At 42.1% G+C, this 24,452-nt stretch overlaps 1 protein-coding gene across 1 annotated transcript in view; it reads left to right on the top strand.

Annotated features, from left to right (window-relative positions):
• Positions 1-24,452, top strand: part of CSMD1 (CUB and Sushi multiple domains 1) — a 2,470,978-nt gene that overhangs the window by 2,131,789 nt on the left and 314,737 nt on the right. The window contains 1 exon segment of the mRNA XM_063916678.1: positions 4,158-4,262. Within this exon segment, the coding sequence (XP_063772748.1) occupies positions 4,158-4,262 (105 nt within the window).

Raw genomic sequence — 24,452 nt, 5'->3', positions numbered from 1 at the left:
TGTCCTGTTTATACAACATAAGGGTGGGTGGGAGGGCCCAAGGACAATTCCATCTTGCACCTCTTTTTTCTTTCATTTTTCTTTGCGTCATGTGCTGTTTGGGGAGTATTTTTTGGAAGGGCCATCCTGCCTGACACTGCAGTGCCACTCCTAGATGGGCCAGGTGTTTGTGTCGGCCACTTGTGTCGCTTAGCTTACTCACACAGCTACCTCATTGCGCCTCTTTTTTTTCTTCTTTGCATCATGTGCTGTTTGGGGAGTATTTTTTGGAAGGGCCATCCTGCCTGACACTGCAGTGCCACTCCTAGATGGGCTAGGTGTTTGTGTCGGCCACTAGGGTCGCTTAGCTTACTCACACAGCTACCTCATTGCGCCTCTTTATTTTCTTCTTTGCGTCATGTGCTGTTTGGGGAGTATTTTTTGGAAGGGCCATCCTGCCTGACACTGCAGTGCCACTCCTAGATGGGCCAGGTGTTTGTGTCGGCCACTAGGGTCGCTTAGCTTACTCACACAGCTACCTCATTGCGCCTCTTTTTTTTCTTCTTTGCGTCATGTGCTGTTTGGGGAGTAGTTTTTGGAAGGGCCATCCTGCCTGACACTGCAGTGCCACTCCTAGATGGGCCAGGTGTTTGTGTCGGCCACTAGGGTCGCTTAGCTTACTCACACAGCTACCTCATTGCGCCTCTTTTTTTTCTTCTTTGCGTCATGTGCTTTTTGGGGAGTATTTTTTGGAAGGGCAATCCTGCGTGACACTGCAGTGCCACTCCTAGATGGGCCAGGTGTTTGTGTCGGCCACTAGGGTCGCTTAGCTTACTCACACAGCTACCTCATTGCGCCTCTTTTTTTTCTTCTTTGCGCCATGTGCTGTTTGGGGAGTATTTTTTGGAAGGGCCATCCTGCGTGACACTGCAGTGCCACTCCTAGATGGGCCAGGTGTTTGTGTCGGCCACTAGGGTCGCTTAGCTTACTCACACAGCTACCTCATTGCGCCTCTTTTTTTTCTTCTTTGCGTCATGTGCTTTTTGGGGAGTATTTTTTGGAAGGGCAATCCTGCCTGACACTGCAGTGCCACTCCTAGATGGGCCAGGTGTTTGTGTCGGCTACTTGGGTCGCTTAGCTTAGCCATCCAGCGACCTCGGTGCAAATTTTAGGACTAAAAATAATATTGTGAGGTGTGAGGTGTTCAGAATAGACTGTAAATGAGTGTAAATTATGGTTATTGAGGTTAATAATACTATGGGATCAAAATGACCCCCAAATTCAATGATTTAAGCTTTTTTTTAGGGTTTTTTGAAAAAAACACCCGAATCCAAAACACACCCGAATCCGACAAAAAAAATTCAGTGAGGTTTTGCCAAAATGCGTTCGAACCCAAAACACGGCCGCGGAACCGAACACAAAACCAAAACACAAAACCCGAAAAATTTCCGGTGCACATCACTAGTACAAATACAGACTCAAAATGAACCAGCAAATAGTGGCCTTGACTTAAACAATATTACATTGAGTACTAATGAAATTACACATGTAACTGCCTTCAAAGACACTTTGCACTTCTCCAGCCTCTAACATATCAACCACTTATTTGGAAACATTGCACATGGATAACTGAAATAAAAAACATATTCCAACTTTCAAAATGTACAATGTGCAAAAGGAAAACATTATTGCGGGACAAATTAATGACACACCAAGTCCAAACTACACATGGAAAATGTACTGTCCAAAAACCACATGACATACAAGCAAGTAAGACGTTACATTGACTTTTGAATAAAACATGACCCAAAACAATGTATTTGATGACGCACACTTGAAGATGGGAGTAATATGCAATGTCACATGACACACATTTAAAACATACAGTAAGCCAAAAGTAATGTCATAGAATGTTACGGCAAATACACATGCTCACCATCCTTCCTGGGGCGATCGGAATCCCGGACATGGGTTGCAGACACTACTTCTAGAGGGATTATAGTCCGCATGGGCTCCTTATAGTCCAGATATGTGGCAATAAAGGGCGGAACACCACCGGTTTTGCGAGCCGACTTCGCCTCCTTGGCCATTTTGGACTTGACACGTCGCTTTATGTCATAGTACCGTTTGTGGCACGTGTCCTCCGTCCGCTTCACCACCCCCTCACTATTTACAGCAGCAACTACTTTCGCCCACAACACCGTCTTCCTCCATGTTGGCACCTTGGCTGACTCAGGCCCAAATAGCTGGCGCTGATACTTCATCAGCTCCTGCACCAATGCCACATTTTCTGCATAACTAAACTTTACATTCCGCCCAGTCTTAGTAGTGGTGCGTGGCTGCGGAGCTCTCTGACTGTCACTATCACTGTCACTTGAGGCTGCTGCAACAACCTCACCCACCTCCTCCACCTCACTAACCTCACTCACACTCACCTCTTCTACCTGACCAAACTCCTCCCCCTCACTCACACCCTCCACCTCACCCACTCTGAGTCACACATAATTGTGTGTCTAAACACTTGACACAGAAAAAGAAAAAGACAAACAACACACTCCTCCGCTACCACTGCACAAATCACACACACACACACACACACACACACACACACACACACACACACACACACACACAAACAGTGACTTTAAAAAAAATGACTTGGACCAAAAATTAGACAAAACCACAAAATACAAGACTACAAGAATGACAAGACTACTTTCAAACACAATACTACACTCAGAAATCGCCCAAAAAACTCCTCACCAAATCAACTACTCACCAACCTCCACAGCACAACCTCCCTCCTCACCACTAACTAAACCCACGAGGTGCGGACGGTTTGGGCGTATTTATATGGTTGCGCACAGACACTCCTACCATCCGAAACACAACCAATCACGAATGGGGATGAAAATCGAAACTAAAAGTGAAAATGCGGCCGCGGAAAAAAAAAACCCTGTCGCGTTTAACTTAGAAAAGAACCCAGCAAAAACAACAAAAACACGTACGCAAAAAACAATGACGGCCGCAAATGTGCCAAAAAAACCCGACTGGCATCGACATCAGAAAACACGAAAACAATAAACTCGAATGCTTAGTAACTTGGCGTATATGGATTCAAAAAGTTGCATGAAAATGCACCCGATACAAAACGAGTTTAAACACTACACAAACCGACTCAAACATGAATATTAGTAAATATTGGCCATGGTGAGATATTTTCTTACGATTTTGACTATATAGTCAAAATCGTTAGAAAAGTTAGTGCAGATCGCAAGGTGAAAGTCACCTTGCGATCCCAATGCGATGCCGATGCGCAGTCCCAAGCGGTCGGCATCGCAAGTACAGATAGACTGTGCAGGCAAGTCAATTTTGACTATCTCGTAGAAAAAATAGTCAAAATTGACACTTAGCCAAAATTGCACATAGTCATTATGTGCTTGTGATACTGACTTAGTCCCTGTCACATAGTGAGAATCGGGGTCAGCCCGAATCTCACCATGTGTACACAACTTTATGTACTCACTATTTGTCTATGCAGTCTCCATGTCATTGATTTTATAACAATTAATTTGGGCAGCTTATAAAGCAGAGAATACTGGTTAATTGATATCATAGCTAGGCTGCACTTTTGTCCTGTGGATATATCATATTTTGTTCTTTTTAAAATAATATGAAGAAAAAATCCTGTATTGGCTTGCCCTTATAGTGCTTAGGTGTGCTTCTGGTTCTGTTTGTGATTTTCATTTGAAAAATTATCCAATGTGTGCTATAATCATTGTGTCCATCATAGCAATATAAGATTTGCTGTGAACATTTGTCAGAGAGTAACATTGAGTAGCTAAAGTTGTAAATCTACTGTGATAGCAGAAACATCAGACTGACTTTGATGGTATACTAATTTGAAAATCATACAGCTCTATAACAGAGCTGTCAGAAAAAAAGAATAGATATGTTTATATTATAATGTACTGTTCACAAGTTCTATAAAAGTATGCAAAGTTTTAAATATACTGTACACTTGCATCTGATACTAAAAGTATTTTTTTTAATCAAAGTAACTTAACGGTTCTTTAATGTATTACATATTAATGTCTTATTTTGTTTTGTCTCCTCTTTAACAAAGCATATTTTACTACAAATGTATTAAGAGCATAATTATTTCTCTCTGTCATTAGGGACTACTGTTCCAGCTTTGCTAAACAGCACATCCAACCAGCTTTACCTGCATTTCCATACTGATATAAGTGTTTCAGCTTCTGGGTTTCATCTGGAATATAAAAGTGAGTGTTCACTCACAGTCAATCTACCATTACTGTATGTACTCTCCAGGATACTTCACCGATATTGATTTATTGAATATTATAAACTTGGAGTATGATCTATAGTCACGTGATGTATTGATTTTGAGAGACACCTTCTGGCATACACACAATGCAGGTCAGAAGTTTTAGAACACCCTGTTTTTCCATATTTATTGAACTTTCAGCAAGTTAAAGCCAGTGGGAAACCTTAAATTGCGCAAAGGTAAGCAGTAAACTACTAGAGTTTAACAAAAAGTGTAGGTTATAAAACAAGTAGATTTCAGAGGGTTTTCTTTAAAATAACTTTTTCAAGGAATAAGTAATGGGTTAACACCTGACAGCTAATTAATCAAATTTGAAATCTTTGGTTCATCACACAAGTTTTTTCTATGTTTTTGAGTTGGCAGAATGATGATGTTTCAGTGTGTTGTGTTTATTACATAAGGAGCAACTAATTAAAGCAACTGCTTACTAATGTGTAAGCAGTGCAAAATTTAAAAAGGCAGTGCTTTGGATAGCAAAATATCACATTAAAAATGTCATACTTAAAAATACCAGAAAGCCATGTTTAGTACAGGCTGAGTATCCCATATTCAAATATTCTGAAATACAGAATTTTTTGAGTGAGACTGAGATAGTAAAACCTTTGTTTTCTGATGGCTCAATGTACAAAAACTTTGTTTAATATATACAATTATTAAAAATATTGTATTAAATTACTTTCAGGCTGTGTGTATAAGATGTACATGAAACATAAATGAATTGTGTGCTTAGACTTGGGTCACCATGATATCTCATTATGGTATGCAATAATTCCAAAACATGGAAAAATCTGATATCCAAAATACTTCTGGTCCCAGGCATTTTGGATAATGGATACTCAACCTATATATAAATTCCTTTAACACCAACTGCCAAACATGGAGAAGGAAACGTGATGGTCTGAAGCTCTTTTGATAGATCCTGAGGCAACAACGACTAGCACTCTGAACTAAAAGGACTACCACAGTATTTTGCAACATAATGCAGTACTTCCTGGTCTTCCCCTACAGTAATTAGTCAAGTGTTCACTCTGCAGCAAGATAATGGCCCAAACCATAATCCATGCTACAATATGTCAGAACAGGATGTACAGTAGTTAATATACCGGCTGTCTGGATCCCAGAGTTCAGGATCCTGATGCCAGAATCCCAACAGCTAGTAAAATGTCTGCAGTCGGAATATCAATGGCTCCCCAGTATTCCCACTCAGGTGGTGGGTCCATGCCACCACCCAAAGGAAAATAGAACCCTTGGTAAGTGAAGCTCACCACTGGGCCTGAAGTGTGGTGAGTGCAGCGAGCCCACAAGGGGACTTGCTGCGCCTGCTGCTGGTATTGTGGCTGGTGGGATGCTGCTGTCTAGATCCTGACAGCTGGTATATCATACTGAACCAGTCAGAACTATCTTAAAAAAAGATGGAAGACTTCAAAGCATCGTCTCCAGAGTTAAACCTCATTGAGCTGGTTTGGGATGAATTGAACAAAAGGGTGACAGCAAAGCAACCTACAAGTGCAACATTTTAATGGGAACTTCTGCAACAGTTGGGCTAATTCAGACTTGATCAGTCCTGTGCATGTTCGCACAGCACCGATCAGGCCTGAACTGTGCATGCGCTGGTGCCACAGTGCGCCAGTGCATGCTAGAAACCCGAAGGCTGTCTTTAGCTAGTGATCACCTCTGCCTGATTGGCAGGCAGAGGCAATCGCTGGGTGGGAGGGGGCAAGTCAGGGGCGTTAAGCCACCATTTAAGGGGTGTGGTCCGGCCAACGCAGGCATGGCCGGACCTTGCCGGGGTGGGCCGTGGTGGCTGCGTGACATCACATGCAGCCGCTGCGACCTGGGCAGCGATGAGTAGCTCCCAGCCAGCATGCAGGATCTGCACTGGCTGGGCGCTACTCCTGAAGTACAAAAACATTGCCGCTGTGCAATGTTTTTGTATTTTTGTGATGGGGCAGGGACTGACATGGGGGGTGGGCTAACACTGTGCTGGGCATCCCCCTGCATGTCAGTGTGCCTTATCATAGCTGTGCTAAATTTAGCACAGCTACGATCAACTCTGAATCACCCTCAGTGTCAGGAAGAATTTCCCAAACAATATTTGATTTCTATTGTAGAAAGAATGCCATGATTGCATTCAGTATTAATATCTGGAGAATGTGGCTACTTTGATGAGTCAGAAGTTTAGAACACATTTTCTTAAACAAAATGATTATACTGTGTGAATTCTGGTTTAGTTTCAGTTGTCCTTTCAGTGCAATGAGACATTAAACTGTGTAAACTTCAATTAAAATTGGAAAAGTTGTGTTATAAAACTCTAAACCAGTAGTACGTGTATGTGTATACATAGTACAAGACTAAAAATCAAGAATCATGCTCTTTCTTGTGCTGTACTAACCCCAGTCATTCTGTTGCTTTATCCAATGGCAGTGTGATGGTGACTTAACCTTGCTCCGTTTTTTATATATAGAAACAAATTTGCTACTCTCTTTACTCATTGTGTATTCTAAGGTGAGATCTCCTACAATTCAGATATGTTTTTGCTTGTTATCTGTTCATACAAGCATACAGACATTGGAGTTTCTATAATGGGTGCAATGTGTGCAGTGCACATGAGCCCCTGGGTCCAGGAGGGGCACATACTTCACCCATTTTTTAATACTCACCTTTCTGAAATCCAGCGTTGGGTGCTGGAGCGGCGGCATAAATCTCAGTCAAATTGGTGTCCGGAACATGGTGGGCATCATGTTTCCAGATACCTGCGCAGTACACTCTGCAGTAGTCTCCGGCATTGTGACACTGTGCAGAGGAGGGGGGCACCCTCCTCTGTTAAACGCCCCTGCACATAGTACAATATAACTGTTCCCTTTCCTATAGCTTTTGCTTTTTTCTGTTGAGTCATGCAATTGCTGTAATAGCCTGAATGTGCAACTTACTGTACTGCAGAAGATACTAGCAGTGTATAAATAAATAAAAATAATATTATAGTTACTAAAGTGGCGCATTAGCCTAGTTTGGACAGTTTAGGCTGCAGTTTTCCAGCAAGAAATAAATTTGATGTTCCAAAGCTGTCATAGACTACTCTGCTGACACACAACTTTCTACAATTAAAGTTGTTTCCCATTTATTTGGTGTCTCTACAGACAGCAATTAAATACGTCACAGTACTTTACCTGAAAAAAACCCTATAGGTGTGTTAAAAAACCACTAACAGTGGGGTAGATGTATTAAGCTTGGAGAAGTGATAAAGCAGTGATAAATGCAAGGTGACAATGCACCAGCCGATCAGCTCCAATATGTAAATTGACAGTTATGAGCTGATTGGCTGGTGCATTATCACCTTGCATTTATCACTGCGTTATCACTTCTCAATGCTTAATACATCTGCCCAGTATTCCCTACCTGAGTATAGCATTTGAATAAACATGTTCAACTCTTTATTTTAAACAATTATTTAGGAAAAACCAAAGGGATCACCAACTGGTTTATGTGCTACCCGATTCAGCTAGAATTGAAGTCTCTCGGATTTGACAAACCTTTTGACTCATTTCAATTCACAACCAAGCTTGTTTTGTTTTAACAATGTATTCATGTAATTAATTCCAAGGCCTTTTATTATGATTGGTCATTCTGTATCATCCAGTCCTGAATTCATTGTTGTTATTAATTTACACCACTCACTGTCTGGTAAAATTTGTAATTTATTTTTTTGGACCTAAGAATTTATGGTAAAGACAAAACTCATATTCATTTTATAAAGAATATTTTGCATGTAGGTATTTTTTTTTTTATTTCAGTACATAATCTGCACTAGTTCAGACTCCTGCTTTTGATGTAAAACCTTTTTCCAATTATTGCAATGAAACAAAAGAACCCTGAATGCTTTTACTGTATACAGACATTTAATTTGTATAAGAGGTACATTTTTGTTCTCCAGAAATGTTTTAACCTTTCCGAATGAATGGGGGTCTGTATAATAACTGTATGATTAATGGTATGACAAAGGTCAAATTAACAAGCCATTCTTAGATTTCATTACACTGCAATGCTATTTCAAAGCTTGAAATATTGAATATAATGTATTATTTGAGACATTCTGCATTAGTTCTTTGTAAATTAACCTTAATGAGCAATTTGAACACCTGAACTAAAATCTATCCAAATCATTATAAATGTAGGTTCTCTGTAAAAATGAACAATTTTTTTATTTCATAATTTTTACAAACAATGCATGCAAATCACTGAACTTTATTATAGTAAAATGTTATTGATAAATAGGGATGGTTGCTATCTCCTGACTATGGACCCTTTTCAGAAAGGATTGCAGATTCTGCTTTCTATTACATGCTTTCTATCAATGCCGCTCAGCATGCTAAACGGCCTGTCCAGTGTCTGCGACAGCAATTTAATTGCGGTCACAGCAACTGTGGATGACCTCTGCAGCCGCTGCTCGGCTGTGTATGCAGGCGGTCTGCTGCAATTTTCTTGATTGGAGCAGCTGCATGTGACATCACGCAACTGCACCAAAAAATGCTGTTGATCTGCCCCTGTCGCTGCCCCCACAAAGCTGTGTCACCACCCTGTCCCCTACGAACGCCTCTGCCTGTCAATAACCCCCTATAGGTGGAGTGAAGGCAAGACTGTGGTATATCTTAGATGGTTGGTATGGGTTTTTTTCTCCATTTTTAAAAAAATTGTTTTATTGCTAGCCATTGCTGGTGGATGGTACGTTGGAGCTTAAGTGTAATTAATGCATTCACATATTTCAACTCATTATTTAAAGAGCATTATAGAAGCTTGGCCGATAAAGGCTTGTGTCCATCTATTCTAAGGACATAAATTCAAAGGATAGCTAAAATTGTAAACATAATTTTGACATTCCAACAATGTTAAATTGAAGGAAAACGTAAAGAGAACATTCTACCCAAAATCTGGGACACTGAAGAACTGCTTTCCAACAACAAATATGAGTCCACTTACTCTACACATCAGGGGTAATTCTGAGTTGATCGCAGCAGCAAGTTTGTTAGCAATTGGGCAAAACCATGTGCACTGCAGGGGGGGAGATATAACATTAGCAGAGAGAGTTAGATTTGGGTGGGTTATTTTGTTTCTGTGCAGGGTAAATACTGGCTGCTTTATTTTTACACTGCACTTTAGATTTCAGTTTGAATACACCCCACTCAAATCTAACTCTCTCTACACATGTTACATCTGCCCCTCTTGCAGTGCACATGGTTTTGCCCAATTGCTAACAAAGTTGCTTCTGCGATCAACTCAGAATTAGGCCCATCAAACAACGTCAGTCTGAGTAACCTAGACGTATCACTTCAATCTGTGTTAGGAAAGCTGCAAGACCTTTCCACCTTATCTGCATCTGCTCATATTAATGCTTTTAGTTGACCACAATCATCTGAATTCTCAGCTGTGCCAATGCAATTTTGCCTTTAAATATTTTTGTCTGAATTACCATTGCTTTTTCCATACACTCACAACAACTACATTTCAACAGTTTACTTTAAAACTCAATTTATGTAACCTTATAATCTTCATTTTGCTTGAAACTATATTATTGTCATTGAAGATACAGTACATATTTACCAACACCGTACTTTTACTTGCAGTCCTGCAATTCTACTGTTCTGTCTGTTTTATACTTTTCCACTCCTATATCCAATCTTTTTTTTTTTCACCCATAAACCTCACCTATACTATGTCCAGGTTTTCATCAACACTCCCTATTACTCCTTGCCTTCTTAATCCTTTATTTTGCCCCATAATCCCACCTCTATACTCCCCCCCCCAAGTCTCCTACTACTCCTACTTTCTCCCTCCTCTGTTTCCCATCCTCCCCTCTGCTTCCCTTCCCCTCCTGTTACCCCACTTTCAGTCACCTGTGCCCCATCATGGGACTGCTTACCTACCACTCAGCCTTGCTTCCTTCCTACTTTTCCTGTCACCTCACCTTCATCTGCATCACACTGTACTCCCTCCCTGCCCTCCTCTTACACTTTGACCTCACTACAACAACACTATACTATTGTCTACAACTGTCCCTTGTTGTCTTTCTTTCCTCCCACTTATTACTTGACCCATCCCAGTCTGGCTTCCATCCTCTCCACTCCACTGAAACTGCACTCACGAAAGGCTGCAATTACCTCCTTTCTGCTAAAATTGTTTTCTGCTGTGATCTCGAGTTACCCATGAATGTGGCTGACCGCTATACTGGTCATGAAAGTATATTTACATTATATGTTGCTCTGTTTCTGATATTGACAAGTTGAGGGCACCACAATGTAAACAGTGATCAAAGCAGTTGAGTTCTGAATAATCCTAAATTTGGAACCAAATTATTCATTATGTGCAGTATTATGGGGGTCATTCCGACCCGTTCGCACGCAGCGATTTTTTGCTGTGGTGTGAACGGGTGCAGAATGCGCATGCGCGGCAGGTGCAGTGCGTAATGTTGCCCGGAGACAGGGGTCGCCAGGTTACGTCGCGATTTACAAAGGAAGCAGTCACACAGCTGACCGCAAAGAAGATTGACAGGAAGGGGGCGTGCCATGGCAGATCTGGACTGTTTGGAGCCGTTTTCGGGGAGTGGTGAGTATAACGCAGGCGTGTCCAGCAGAACGGAGGGTGGAGGAGTGACATCAAAGCTGGGCCCATCATCGCTGGATCCATCGCACAGGGTAAGTAGGTATAGGCCTAGTCTACTTCTGCTTGAAATTTTTTATGCTTAGCAGGGCTGCACAAGCGATCGCTGCCTGTTAAGATAAAATACACTCCCCAATAGGCGTGTACTAGTTTGTTGCAGCAGCAGCAAAAAGTTGCTGACTGCGATCAACTCGGAATGACCACCCATGTGCACAGTGCCGTTTCTAGCGGCGGGCGAGCCGTGCAACCGCACGGGGCGCCCGCCGCGGCCCTTTGTGTGTCTGTAATCTCCTCTCCTCCCTCTTCCCGAGCGCTCCTGCTCGGGGGGCGGAGTTTCGCGGAATGACGCTTTTGCGTCGTGACGTCACGACGCAAATGCGTCATTCTGCGAAGCCCCGCCCCCCCGAGCAGTAGCGCTCGGGGAGAGGGAGGAGAGGAGATTAGCCTGGACGGAGGAGGCGGCCGGCGCGAGGGACGTGAGGCGGCGGGACCCGAAGAGCTGGAAGATGTAAGTATTATCTCTATCTTTCTCTCTCTCCCCCTTCCTCCCCCCCCCCACTTGACACCTGCCTGCCGCACTGTGTAAAATGGGGATAGCTGCCTGCCACACTGTGTAAAATGGGGATATCTGCCTGCCGCACTGTGTAAAATGGGGATACCTGCCTGCCACAGTGTGTAAAATGGGGGCACCTGCCTGCGTACTGTGTAAAATGGGGATATCTGCCTGCCGCACTGTGTAAAATGGGGGCACCTGCCTGCTGCACTGTGTAAAATGGGGGCACCTGTCTGCGTACTGTGTAAAATGGGGATATCTGCCTGCCGTACTGTGTAAAATGGAGATATCTGCCTGCTGCACTGTGTAAAATGGGGACACCTGCCTGCCATACTGTGTAAAATGGGAGCACGTGCCTGCCGCGCTGTGTAAAATGGGGACACCTGCCTGCCGCACTGTGTAAAATGGGGGCACCTGCCTGCCGTACTGTGTAAAATGGGCATATCTGCCTGCCGCGCTGTGTAAAATGGGGACACCTGCCTGCCGCACTGTGTAAAATGGGGGCACCTGCCTGCCGTACTGTGTAAAATGGGGATACCTGCCTGCCGCACTGTGTAAAATGGGGAAATCTGCCTGCCGCACATTTGTAAAATGGGGACACCTGCCTGCCGTGCTGTGTAAAATGGGGGCACGTGCCTGCCGCGCTGTGTAAAATGGGGATATCTGCCTGCCGTACTGTTTAAAATGGGGATACCTGTCTGCCGCACTTTGTAAAATGGGGGCACCTGCCTGCGTACTGTGTAAAATGGGGATATCTGCCTGCCGCACTGTGTAAAATCAAATGGGGATACCTGCCTGCCGCACTTTGTAAAATGGGGACACCTGCCTGCCGCACTGTGTAAAATGGGGATACCTGCCTGCCGCACTTTGTAAAATGGGGACACCTGCCTGCCGCGCTGTGTGAAATGGGGACACCTGCCTGCCGCACTGTGTAAAATGGGGACACTTGCCTGCTGTAATGTGTAAAATGGGGACTTTTTTTTTCCGTGGTGGGCGTGATGATATCAGACGAGGTCACGCCCACTTTAATGAGACCACACCCATTTAAATCAGGCCACACACCCTTGTCGGGAGCGCGTGCGCCTTCGGCGCATGCATGCTTTTTCTTTTTATAGCTATATGGGGGGGGGTACACAATTTTTTTTATAGCAATGGGGGGGGCGCATTTTGAAATCTCGCACTGGGAGCCAAATTGTCTAGAAACGGCCCTGCATGTGCAGCATGTCAAGTGTTACTCTACAACTAAATAGATGATACTGCACTTTGGATTAGTCTCTTCCCCCTAATGCTTGTTTCTCACATGATCACAGTATGTGTTGAACCACCTGTATAAGCTGCCCCTTCATTCTTTTCCCCATGAAGATGAAGGACAAAGAGGAAATGGATGGTGATAGGCAAAATATGATATAACAAAAAGTGACATGTTTGTATGGCCTTGCACATCTGCAAGGAAGCAGCTGTGCAATTCCATCAAATTAAAATTTTAATGCAGCAGGAGGCAGCTGTAGGCGATAGATGCTTCCTGTTAGCATTAGCAAGGATCCGAGTGCTGCATCTGAGATGCAGCCTCGGATCACCATCACCATCATCAATCATGATTCGAGATTGTTACAGACACCAGCCAGCCTGTGTAAGCTGAAGATTATTTAGGCTGGCCACAAGATCTGGACACCAGGGTACAGTAAGTCTACGTCTGACAACACATACCCTGGACCCATGACTCCTTCAAAATGGGGGGCAACACTCCCCACATTTAGAAGAATGGTGTATGGTGCTGCCCCTGCCCCAAAAATGCTGCAAATAGGAAATCATGCTGATATGGGGCTGCAAGCAATATCACAAGACTGTTTCTGCACATGTGCAGAATGGGTCTTCTGCCTGCACAGAACCCCAAACTACATATTTGTATGCAAACCATTAGGTTTGCTTGCAAATATAAATGAGGTCCATTAACATCTTTAATGCTGAGGGTTTTCTCGCCCCTGTACAATGACATTTTCTGACATTAGGGCTTGTCACATTACAACATCAATATCACTGATTTTTGGCTCTGGAGTAACCACACAAATTGTACCTTGTTTTTTTTTGTTTTTTTCCAAAAGACTTTGCATTTTTAGAAAATGCCATTAGGTTTTTTTTTTTTTTGTTTGTTTTTACACATTGTAATTTCTAGCATATCAAATATGTTCAAACTGAAATGGTTTTCTTGAGCATCAAGAATGGGAACAAAAAGCAAACTTGATTGCTTTTTGTCTTCTAAACACAACAAATACTTTGTGATTCTAGTTTTGCCTATCATCCACCTTTCCAAAATAGTAAAAATAGTATTCATTTTATATGGTTAAAAAAAATACATGCACTGGAAATGAAAAATGTTGTTCTACAAAATATATATTTCAGTTGTCTCAATTTAAATGCTTCCTATACATACAGTAGGAAGCATACGATAGCCCAACAAGGTGGTAAACAAGCCACCACATGAAATGAGGGATCACTATTTTTATTTCACACAAGATAGAGGAGAAATGGATTTTAGATACTTACCCCATTTATAGTTACTTTTATTTATTGAGTACTTTTCAGTGCCTAAGGGGCACATAATTTGAATGAGGAGACACTCTTCTTTTTAACATATGGTGCCACTTATGTACAGGTCAGTATGGGAAGGGGGGAATAGGGCACAATGTGTCCCTCCTCATCTATGGAAAACTATTTTTTGTAGTGTCATAGCACAGCATAATATTGTTTGGTGATCATAGGTGATCAATAGACAATAAGTACTAAGGGGACCCCCTATTTGAAAGTTGGCAGCCCACACTTTTTTAAATGAGTGTCTCGGATTCCATGGATGTCCCAATGAATGGACACTCTGGACTGCTTGATTTTTTTGTTGTGCAGGCAATTTTACCTGATGATCACACATTTTATCGGTTGCCTGCTATACTTTTCATTTTAATGATTCATACTTTCAGGGCATATCTAGAACTTTGTGGGCCCCATAGCAAACTCATGAAAGTCCCCCCAATGAAAAAACAACCATACCCAGCACTACAGGCTCAGTCTGACTACAATCACAGTCTTCATGGCATCAGTCATTAGATCACTTTGGGTGGGTGGGGCAGCAACATGACCTATGATGTCACGCCACCCTCAGTGGGGTCACACCTGGGCTGTGTCTGGACCACCTGGATGTTTGTGGGGCTCAGTACAAATGGAAACAGGAAGGGCATCATCCTTGGACACCCCCACCCCCCAAACACACACAACATGCTGGCCTGGTGGACACAGAGGTGTAGACCACATCACAATTTTTTTTTATGTATTTAGTACTGTTCCTTTAAATGTTGTACTGCTAGAGTTTGAAACAATATAAGAAATTAAGAAAATTTTCTTGTCTAATTACATGGAGGTTTCAAAATGACTTCTAAAATTATGCAAAGGTGCAATATTAGCCCCCCAAGATAGCATTGCAATATGAGATTGTATAGTGACAGTGTATTAATAAGCACCCACAGGGACAGAAGCTTTGAAAGGAGCCCATCCCTGCTATGTGCTCAGTGTGCAACAGGACTAGAGAGCATGGCCGCTCCTGCTGACCACACATGCACAGTGGCCATTTTCGGGGAGGGTTCCGGGTGGTACCCTCTGGCAAGGAGGGTTTGTGATGTGTAGCACATAGGATACAGTGGGCTATCACCACCTATAGATGGCGGAAGCTGTGGGTGACAATTTTTGGAATGCTTTGCATTCCGGAAACTGGTAAATTTGGCAGCATGGCATCCCCCATAGAAACCTATGGGAGATGGGTCTGCTGACGGGAATGGAGGGTTTGCAGCATGCACCAAATATTAGCTGTGGTCCCTCCTACAGACATTTAGGAGATACTATATATTTGCTGCTAACCATAGAAAATAAGTGTTTCCAGGAAAATAGTCCCAGATATTTTTTGATAAATGGGCCGCTCAGTGTCTCCCTTTATTTCTTCCCACTTATTCTGTATCCCCTTACACACACTCCATGGTGTTTACTTTATGCTCCACTCATTGTACAGAATCTCTCCACTCACCTTCCACTCTCCTACACTCACTCCATTATGTCTCTTCAGCTATCCTTTCCCTCTATCCGGTGCATGCAGCTTTTCTGGAGAGACTCACCGCACTCCACTCCTCAGCACCAGACACTATATAGCTGGTGCCACGCAGCCCTTACATATCACCAGGAAGTCAGTAACACATTTAGGCATTCTAGCCAAGTACACACACCGTTGGCTGTGGGCTGATATACAGTGGTGGTTGCTGGGTTTATACATATATAATAGTAGCGGTGGTGGGGCTCATGGGGTACCCGTTACTATAGACTACTCAGTGGCATATCCTTTTACTGTGCTTCCCCATATAGAGTAGCAATGGGTCCTAATGCACGTCTGCTATGCAGCGCACATTTAAAACCTCAAGAGTATTAAGTATAAATATGGAGTGGTGTACTACTGTATATCAAGGATTTTATTTATATAAAAACATGCATTAAATCCCTTTAAAATACACATCTGTGTGATAAATTCTGCAACTAGAAAAACCTTGGAACCTTACAAGTAAATCATATTTCTTAAATGTTAAATTCAGGTTAAAAAAGCCACTAATTCAGTCAAATAAAAGGCAGCTGTTGTGTTAGTGCAGTCTTTCATGTGTTCCTTCTATGTTAAAAGAATCTGAGCACCTGCAATAAGTGCACATAAATGCTGCTCGCAGTGTGCATCCCATTCTTGTTGCAGATGTAATGACCCATCAGGCATTTGGTATAGAGGTCCTGTAAACTGCTTACTCTTGCTGTTGTGTGCCACTCAGCAATGTACTGAGAAGGCTGCCTGTTTACACACCCAGCGTGGGAAGCAAAGCAGTTGGCGGTGGATTGGCTTGTGGTAGATGCCCAGCATGCATGGGAGCTTCCGCAGACGCAACTGTCGGGGGGCGGAGCTTACTTTTTTCTCAGTCTTATGGACCTGGCTGTTTCCTGAGAAGTTCTTGCAGTGTGCGCACTTAACTCAAGGGGAAGATTGGCCCAATCCGTGCGTGCAGGGGGAGCAGCGGGCCCTGGAGGCAGTTTGATCCCCATATCAGCTGCACCCCTATCACCTATGATAGTTACGCAACTGCATACGTTATAAGGCTGTGTTTTGAGGATTAATTTAAAGGTCATACAGTATCACAGTTTTTACATAGGCTATGCAAATTATTTAGACCATTGTGCATATACTGTATCACCCCTGTAATTGAAGGTATATGAGGGCATATGTAATAGCATCCGAGTTTGCCGGAGGTGCGGGATGCCAGGCGATCTAGGACATTTTTTTAAAGAGGCAATCATGTACAATACATGGTTTTGCCTTGTAAATGATTGCCCCTTTAAAAAAAATGTCCGAGATCAGCCGGCATCCCACACCTTTGGCAAACTCCGACGATATTGTGCTCAGTTGTACCTATAGTTCCATTCAACCTCAAAATAAAGGGGAGGAATGCTTCTAAATGAACAGGTAGCATATCTAATATGCAGGTGAAGAGAGGTCTAGGAATTACATATTTTTAGGAAGCTACAAAACCTAAACATATGAGAAGTGCAAATGAAATTAGCTAAAGAAGTTTAATTCATCAAAGCTGGGAAGTCTAGCTTTCAATAAAAGCATAGAGGGTGGAATGGAAAATAAGTTGTCTATGTGGATGACAATTAACACTCCACTTTTATCTACAGTACATCATGCTTTGCTTTCCGTGTCGGAAGCTCCCATTCAGACATGATGACTAATCCCCTCCCTCATCTCCCTTTTATCCCCCTCTTCCCACTCTTAACCAAGAAAAAAAAATTTTAAATAAGAATTTTCCTCTGGATCTGACTCTTTTACCAACAACACTGTATTCTCTGTATTTCCTAATGTAATTTCCTTTTTAACTATCCTTCTTACCATTTTACTTCCCCATGTTTGTCACTGATGTAACCTAAATAAACAAAAATAATCACAGGAATTAAAAGTAAAGTGGGAGTAATATTTAAAATGAATACTGATGTAAGTACATAATGTATGAACACTTATTGCAATAAAAGTCAACCATTAAGATAGAATAAGAATGTGTTTAAGGTATTAAGAAAAAAAGGAAAATGTAAATTGTTAAAACAAGAATAGTATGGAAATATAGGGAAAGTAACTCTGCTAAAGGAAATGAGAGTAACAAAGGATAGAATCTAAGGGGGTCATTCCGAGTTGATCGCTAGCTGCCGTTGTTCGCAGCGTATCGATCAGGCTAAAAATCGGCATTTCTGCGCACGAAACTATGCATTTTTACACAAGGTCGAGCGACTCTTTTCAGGTGAGTGATTGACAGGAAAGGGGCGTTTCTGGGAGGTAACTGATCGTTTTCCGGGAGTGTGCTAAAAAACGTAGGCGTGTCAGAAGATAACACAGGCGTGCCTGGGGAAACGGAGGAGTGGCTGGCTGAACGCAGGGCATGTATGTGATGTGAAAACAGGAACTAAATAGTCTGCAGTGATCTCAAGGTAGGAGTAGGTTTGCAGCTACTCAGAAACTGCATGAAAAATTTTTCGAGCAGTTCTGCTAACCTTTCGTTCGCACTTCTGCTAAGCTAAGATACACTCCCAGAGGGCGACGGCTTAGCGTTTGCACTGCTGCTAAAAGCAGCTAGCAAGCGATCAACTTGGAATGAGGGCCTAAAGGCGGGTACACACTACGCGATGGGGAATTGCTGGAGATGGACGACTATATTGTTGAATGATATAGCGTTCAATGATGTAGTGTGTACACACTGAATGTTATTGCTAAACGATTACGTTCAGTGATGTCATCATCGGCATTCCTGAATATGCAACTCAGCCCGACATTGACGAGTTGAGCTTCATGTCAGCTCAATACTGGTGAACGCTGAACGACTTGCAGGAGCACGCATCATTCACCAATATCACCCCCATACACACTGGATGATTTCAGGGTAAAAATAAATGATAACGACATAAATGTCATTATCGTTTATTTTTTAGCCAGAAGTTGCTTAGTGTGTACCCCCCTTAAGGGTACACACTATAAAATATGAAATATTTGAACTATGAACAGTTTTAACTATAAAACTGAGTCATTTTTTAAACTATCAGGCATTTAAAGATATTATATATAGATATACTGTATATATATATATATATATATATATATATATATAAAAATATATATATATATATATTCTACAGGGGTCTACTTATCAGTGGCAAACCCTAATCACACACACACCAAATGTAACATAATCCCCGCCCTGCCCCAAAACACCCCTAATTACAACAATAGCTCCCTATCCCAAGGGCAGCTCTCTCTCTACATTAGTTTTAACATTGGTGGGCAGTGACTTGGTATTTACGGAGTACTGTAAAATGTGCATTCAGCAGGCGGTTCAGCAGTAGGCAGCAGGAGCAGGAGTGCACAGGGAGTGGCTTGGCTGGCCCAACTCTGCATATATTGTGCACTTTATTCATATCGTTTATCGTTCATGCATACACATTGAACGATAATGACTATGAACATCAGGCAGCTTTAGGCAATGGCCTAGGGCACCAGAATTTGGGAGAGCAGCACTGAGTCTGCATAGAACAAAATTAAGGACAACTCTGAGTAAACTTAATGCAGAAGGCAGCTGTTAAACCTCTAAGATGCTACTTCACATTTTCAAGTGAGGCTGAAAAGGGAGTATTGCTGTGTGGGTTGGGGGAAGGGAGAGGCGCTGAAGGTTTGTCTAGGGTGTCGATAAAGCTTGCACGAGTCCTGGACCTGTGTGTGCGCAACTCGTTGATCGTATTTGATATCTGCCAGTGTGTATGCGGCTGCCAGTGTGTGTGCAGCTTAACAAAGGGAATGTAATAGATAACAAGTAACACAGGGGATCATTCCGATTTGATCACTCGCTAGCTAGTTTTAGCAGCCGTGCAAACACTATGCCGCCGCCCACTGGGGAGTGTGTTTTAGCTTAGCAGAAGTACGAACGCATGTGCAGCTGAGCTCTGCAAAAAGAGTTTGTGCAGTTTCAGAGTAGCTCTGAACCTACTCAGCGCTTGCGATCACATCAGCCTATTCGTGTTCGGATTTGACTTCATACACCCACTCAGCGAACGCCCAGCCACGCCTGCATTTTTTCAGACACGCCTGCATTTTTGCAAACACTCCCTGAAAATGGTCAGTTGACACCCAGAAATGCCTCCTTCCTGTCAATATTCTTGCGGCCGTCAGTGCGACTGAAAACTTCGCTAGAACCTGTGCAAAACAACAACGGGCTTTGTACCTGTACGACGCGCATGCACACTGTTGTGCACACGCATGTGCAAAAATGCAGTTTTTAAGCCTGATCTCTGTGCTGCGAATACTCCCTATTCTATTCTGGTAAAGGTTATATCCTCAGATGTTTTTTTCTGCTACAAATGTATCTAACCTATTTTTAAACGCATTGACCGAGTCTGCCATTACAACCTTCTCTGACAGTGTATTCCATATTCGTATTGCCCTTACAGTGAAGAATCCCTTCCTGTGCTGAGTACGAAATTTCCTCTCCTCAAGCATTAGTGGGTATCCACGCATTTTGTGTAGACGTCTCAAAATAAACAAATCACCTGATAGCACCGCATATTACACCTTTATATATTTGTAAATATTAATCATATCTCCTTTTAGTCATCTCATTTCTAGTGTAAACATATCTAACCTAGAAAGCCTTTCATCATGGTCCAGTGTCTCCAACCCCTTAATCATTTTTGTAGCTCGCCTCTGAACCTTTTCAAGTTCTAACAAGTCTTTTTTATGGTGTCGTGCCCAGAACTGTACACAATACTCAAGATGCAGCCGTACCAATGATTTGTACAGTGGCAGGATTACACTCTCATCCCTTTTCTCAATACCCCTTTTAATGCACGCTAACACCTTATTTGCCTTTGTTGCTGCATTTTGACATTGTGTACTGCCGCTAAATCTACTATCAATGAACACCGCCAAATCTTTTTCTAATTTCCCCCATATTTTCCCCATTTAACTGATAATTTGCATGTTGATTTTTAGTCCCAAAGTGCATAACTTTACATTTTTCCACATTAAACCTCATACTCCATTTCATTACCCAAAGTTCCAGTTTATATAAATCTTTTTGAAGAGACTCCATATCAACATCTCACTTAATTACCCTACATATTTTAGTATCATCTGCAAAAATGTACTCTGTGCTATCTAGTCCTTCTCCTAGATCATTTATAAATATGTTAAACAATAGAGGCCTCAGAACAGAACCCTGCGGAATTCCACTGATTACTTTAGCCCAGGTGGAAAACAATTACTCATTAGGCAGTCTAATCTTAAAACATTTTGCAAGTGTATAAATACTATCAAAAATAATATGTGTGTTAGATAACTGAATTTTTTTTTTAAATGTAAAGAGAAAGCTAATAACTTAAATATGTTTCACTTTTATATAGAAACAAAGTAGGGAAACAGAAAGTAGTATAGCAATAGGTGAGTTTGTGATTCTGTGGTAGATAGTATACAGGAAGGCAATAATTAAATGATCCCTAATCAGAACTGTCTACAGCTTGATCTTACAATCAGAATATCACCAAATTTGATAGGCAGAATAATTAGGATTCCACAAAAAATAATTTTAGTGCAAGAAATTACTAATGGGGGAATACGGTGTTGTACAATGTGTAAAAAATATGAAAATGGACAGACAAATGAATAACAAGATTAAGCTGTAATGAACAATAACCTTATTATGTTATACTAATGAAAGCACAGCAATAAAACATGTGTGCTGATTTGGGAATGAGGGTGGGGGTTACCTCCATGCTGGTAGTGTATTAAAAAAAAAAACAGTCAACTGGGAGGGTTTCTGGCTACTCAAAAAAAAAACCTGTGAGCCTCAGTACAAATAGGGTATTGATGGAGTCAAGTACTTTATTAGAGTGAGCACTGTTGTTATTAATGTACCTATCAAAATGTGTATTCATTTGTTCAGGTACAGAATAAGATATCACTTACAACAAAAAACATAGAATATCAACAAAATTAAAAAAAATATTTATAATGGGGGTAATTCCAAGTTGATCGCAACAGGAAATTTTTTAGCAGTTGGGCAAAACCATGGGGGTAATTCCAAGTTGATCGCAGCAGGAATTCTGTTAGCAATTGGGCAAAACCATGTGCACTGCAGGGGAGGCAGATATAACATGTGCAGAGAGAGTTAGATTTGGGTGTGGTGTGTTCAATCTGCAATCTAATTTGCAGTGTAAAAATAAAGCAGCCAGTATTTACCCTGCACAGAAACAAAATAACCCACCCAAATCTAACTCTCTCTGCAAATGTTATATCTGCCCCACCTGCAGTGCACATGGGGGGTCATTCCGAGTTGTTCGCTCGGTAAGTTTTATCGCATCGCAGCGATTTTCCGCTTAATGCGCATGCGCAATGTCCGCACTGCGACTGCGCCAAGTAAATTTGCTATGCTGTTAGGATTTTTACTCTCGGCTTTTTCATCGTTCTGGCGATCGTAGTGTGATTGACAGGAAATGGGTGTTACTGGGCGGAAACAGGCCGTTTTATGGGAGTGTGGGAAGAAACGCTACCGTTTCCGGAAAAAACGCAGGAGTGGCCGGAGAAACGGGGGAGTGTCTGGGCGAACGCTGGGTGTGTTTGTGACGTCAAACCAGGAACGACAAGCACTGAACTGATCGCAGATGCCGAGTAAGGTTGAAGTTACTCAGAAACTGCTACGAGGTGTGTAATCGCAATATTGCGAATACATTGTTCGCAATTTTAAGATGCTAAGATTCACTCCCAGTAGGCGTAGGCTTAGCGTGTGCAAAGCTGCTAAAAACGGCTTGCGAGCGAACAACTCGGAATGACCCCCATGGTTTTGCCCAACTGCTAAAAAATTTCCTGCTGCGATCAACTTGGAATTACCCCCCATGTGCAGTGCGGGGGGGTGGGGCAGATATAACATGTGCAGAAAGAGTAAGATTTGGGTGGATTATTTTGTTTCTGTGCAGGGTAAATACTGGCTGCTTTATTTTTGCACTGCAATTTAGATTGCAGATTGAACTCACCACACCCAAATCTAACTCTCTCTGCACATGTTAAATCTGCCTCCCCTGCAGTGCACATGGTTTTGCCCAATTGTTAACAAAATTCCTGCTGCGATCAACTTGGAATTACCCCCAAAGTGCTGAAACATGAGATGATAAGTAACACGTGTGCAGGCAGAGCCGGCCCTAACCAATATGATGCCCTAGGCAAGATTTTGGCTGGTGCCCCCTAGCACCACCGCTGGTTCTGCCTCTGACCTTGCACCTCTTTCCCAGCACCACCACCCCTAATCCATAGCAGTCCTTATTTTGGTGTTTGTACCCCCTATATTTTAAATAGGAACAGTTCGCACATTTGGCGCACAGCCCAAAAAGGGGTGTGTTTTTGCTGGCAAGGGGCATGGCCACACAATAGTAACCCCAATTCCAATTACGCCACACAGTACTGCAACTTTATTCACATTTGATCATGCAATAGTGTCCATAATTCATATTACATCCTACAGTAGTATCACTTTACCTTATAAACATTACTCCTCACAGTAGAGCCCCTTAGTCACATTACATCACACTGAATTGCTCCTTATTCACATTACACCACACCTTATTGCTCTTTATTCACATTTGATCATGCGATAGTGTCCATGATTCATATTACATCCTACAGTAGTATCACTTTACCTTATAAACATTACTCCTCACAGTAGAGCCCCTTAGTCACATTACATCACACTGAATTGCTCCTTATTCACATTACACCACACTGACTTGCTCCTTATTCACATTACACCACACCCTATTGCTCTTTACTCACATTAGACGACACAGTAGTGCCCTTTCTATACGCAATGCCACATAGTAGAGCACCTTATACACATAATTCCACACAGTAATACCCCTTACACATATGAGACACATTATTAATGTCCTTATAAACATAATGCGCCTTACACATTATGACAACCTTTATTAATGCCCTTTTACACATAATGTCCCTTACACATATGCTGCACATTATTAATGCCCTTATACACATAATGACACACACAGTGCCCCCTACACATTTGCTGCACATTATTAGTGCCCCTATACACATAATGACACACATACAGTAGTACCCTGTTACACATTTGCCGCATATTATTAATGCCCTTATACACATAATGACACACATAGTGCCCCTTACACATATGTTGCACATTATTAATGCATTTTTACATGACACACATAATGCTCCTTACACATATTCTGAACACTACTGCACAACCAACCCACTCACATGCATACAGCACTCACACTGCCACTAACACTGTGACCTCTGCCTCTGCTTGGATACAGATGTGTCCTCATAAATCTTTCCTCAATGCTAACGTCGGGCACCTTTTTTATGAAAATGCATCTTATTTGCATTGCTATGTGGCTAGGATGCACAAGCAGCTTCTGCTGATTAAAATGATATGCAGCATGCCTATATACTGTGTGAGACTGTGGCTGTATCTGCATATGAAATGCTACACATAGATTATAGGCATGCCGCATATCATTTTAATCAGCAGAAGCTGCTGATGCCCCTAGGCATATCAAATGCCCTAGGCAATTGCCTAGTTTGCCTATGCCTATGGCCGGCTCTGTGTGCAGGACTGTGAAAACAGTGGCTGACCAGGAAGGTGGAAATGTTTTTACTTTCCCTAGATCAACACAATCAGAATGTATGAAAAATGTATCTTATTAGACCTGTGTTTTTTCAACATAACCAGGCCTTTCTACCATTCTTTGAAGCAATGTTTTAACTTCTAAAATAATCAACTTTAA

This window comes from Pseudophryne corroboree, chromosome 4 (assembly GCF_028390025.1).
Source record: "Pseudophryne corroboree isolate aPseCor3 chromosome 4, aPseCor3.hap2, whole genome shotgun sequence".
Taxonomy (NCBI): Eukaryota; Metazoa; Chordata; class Amphibia; order Anura; family Myobatrachidae; genus Pseudophryne; species Pseudophryne corroboree.
This window is presented reverse-complemented; position numbering and strand designations above follow the sequence as displayed.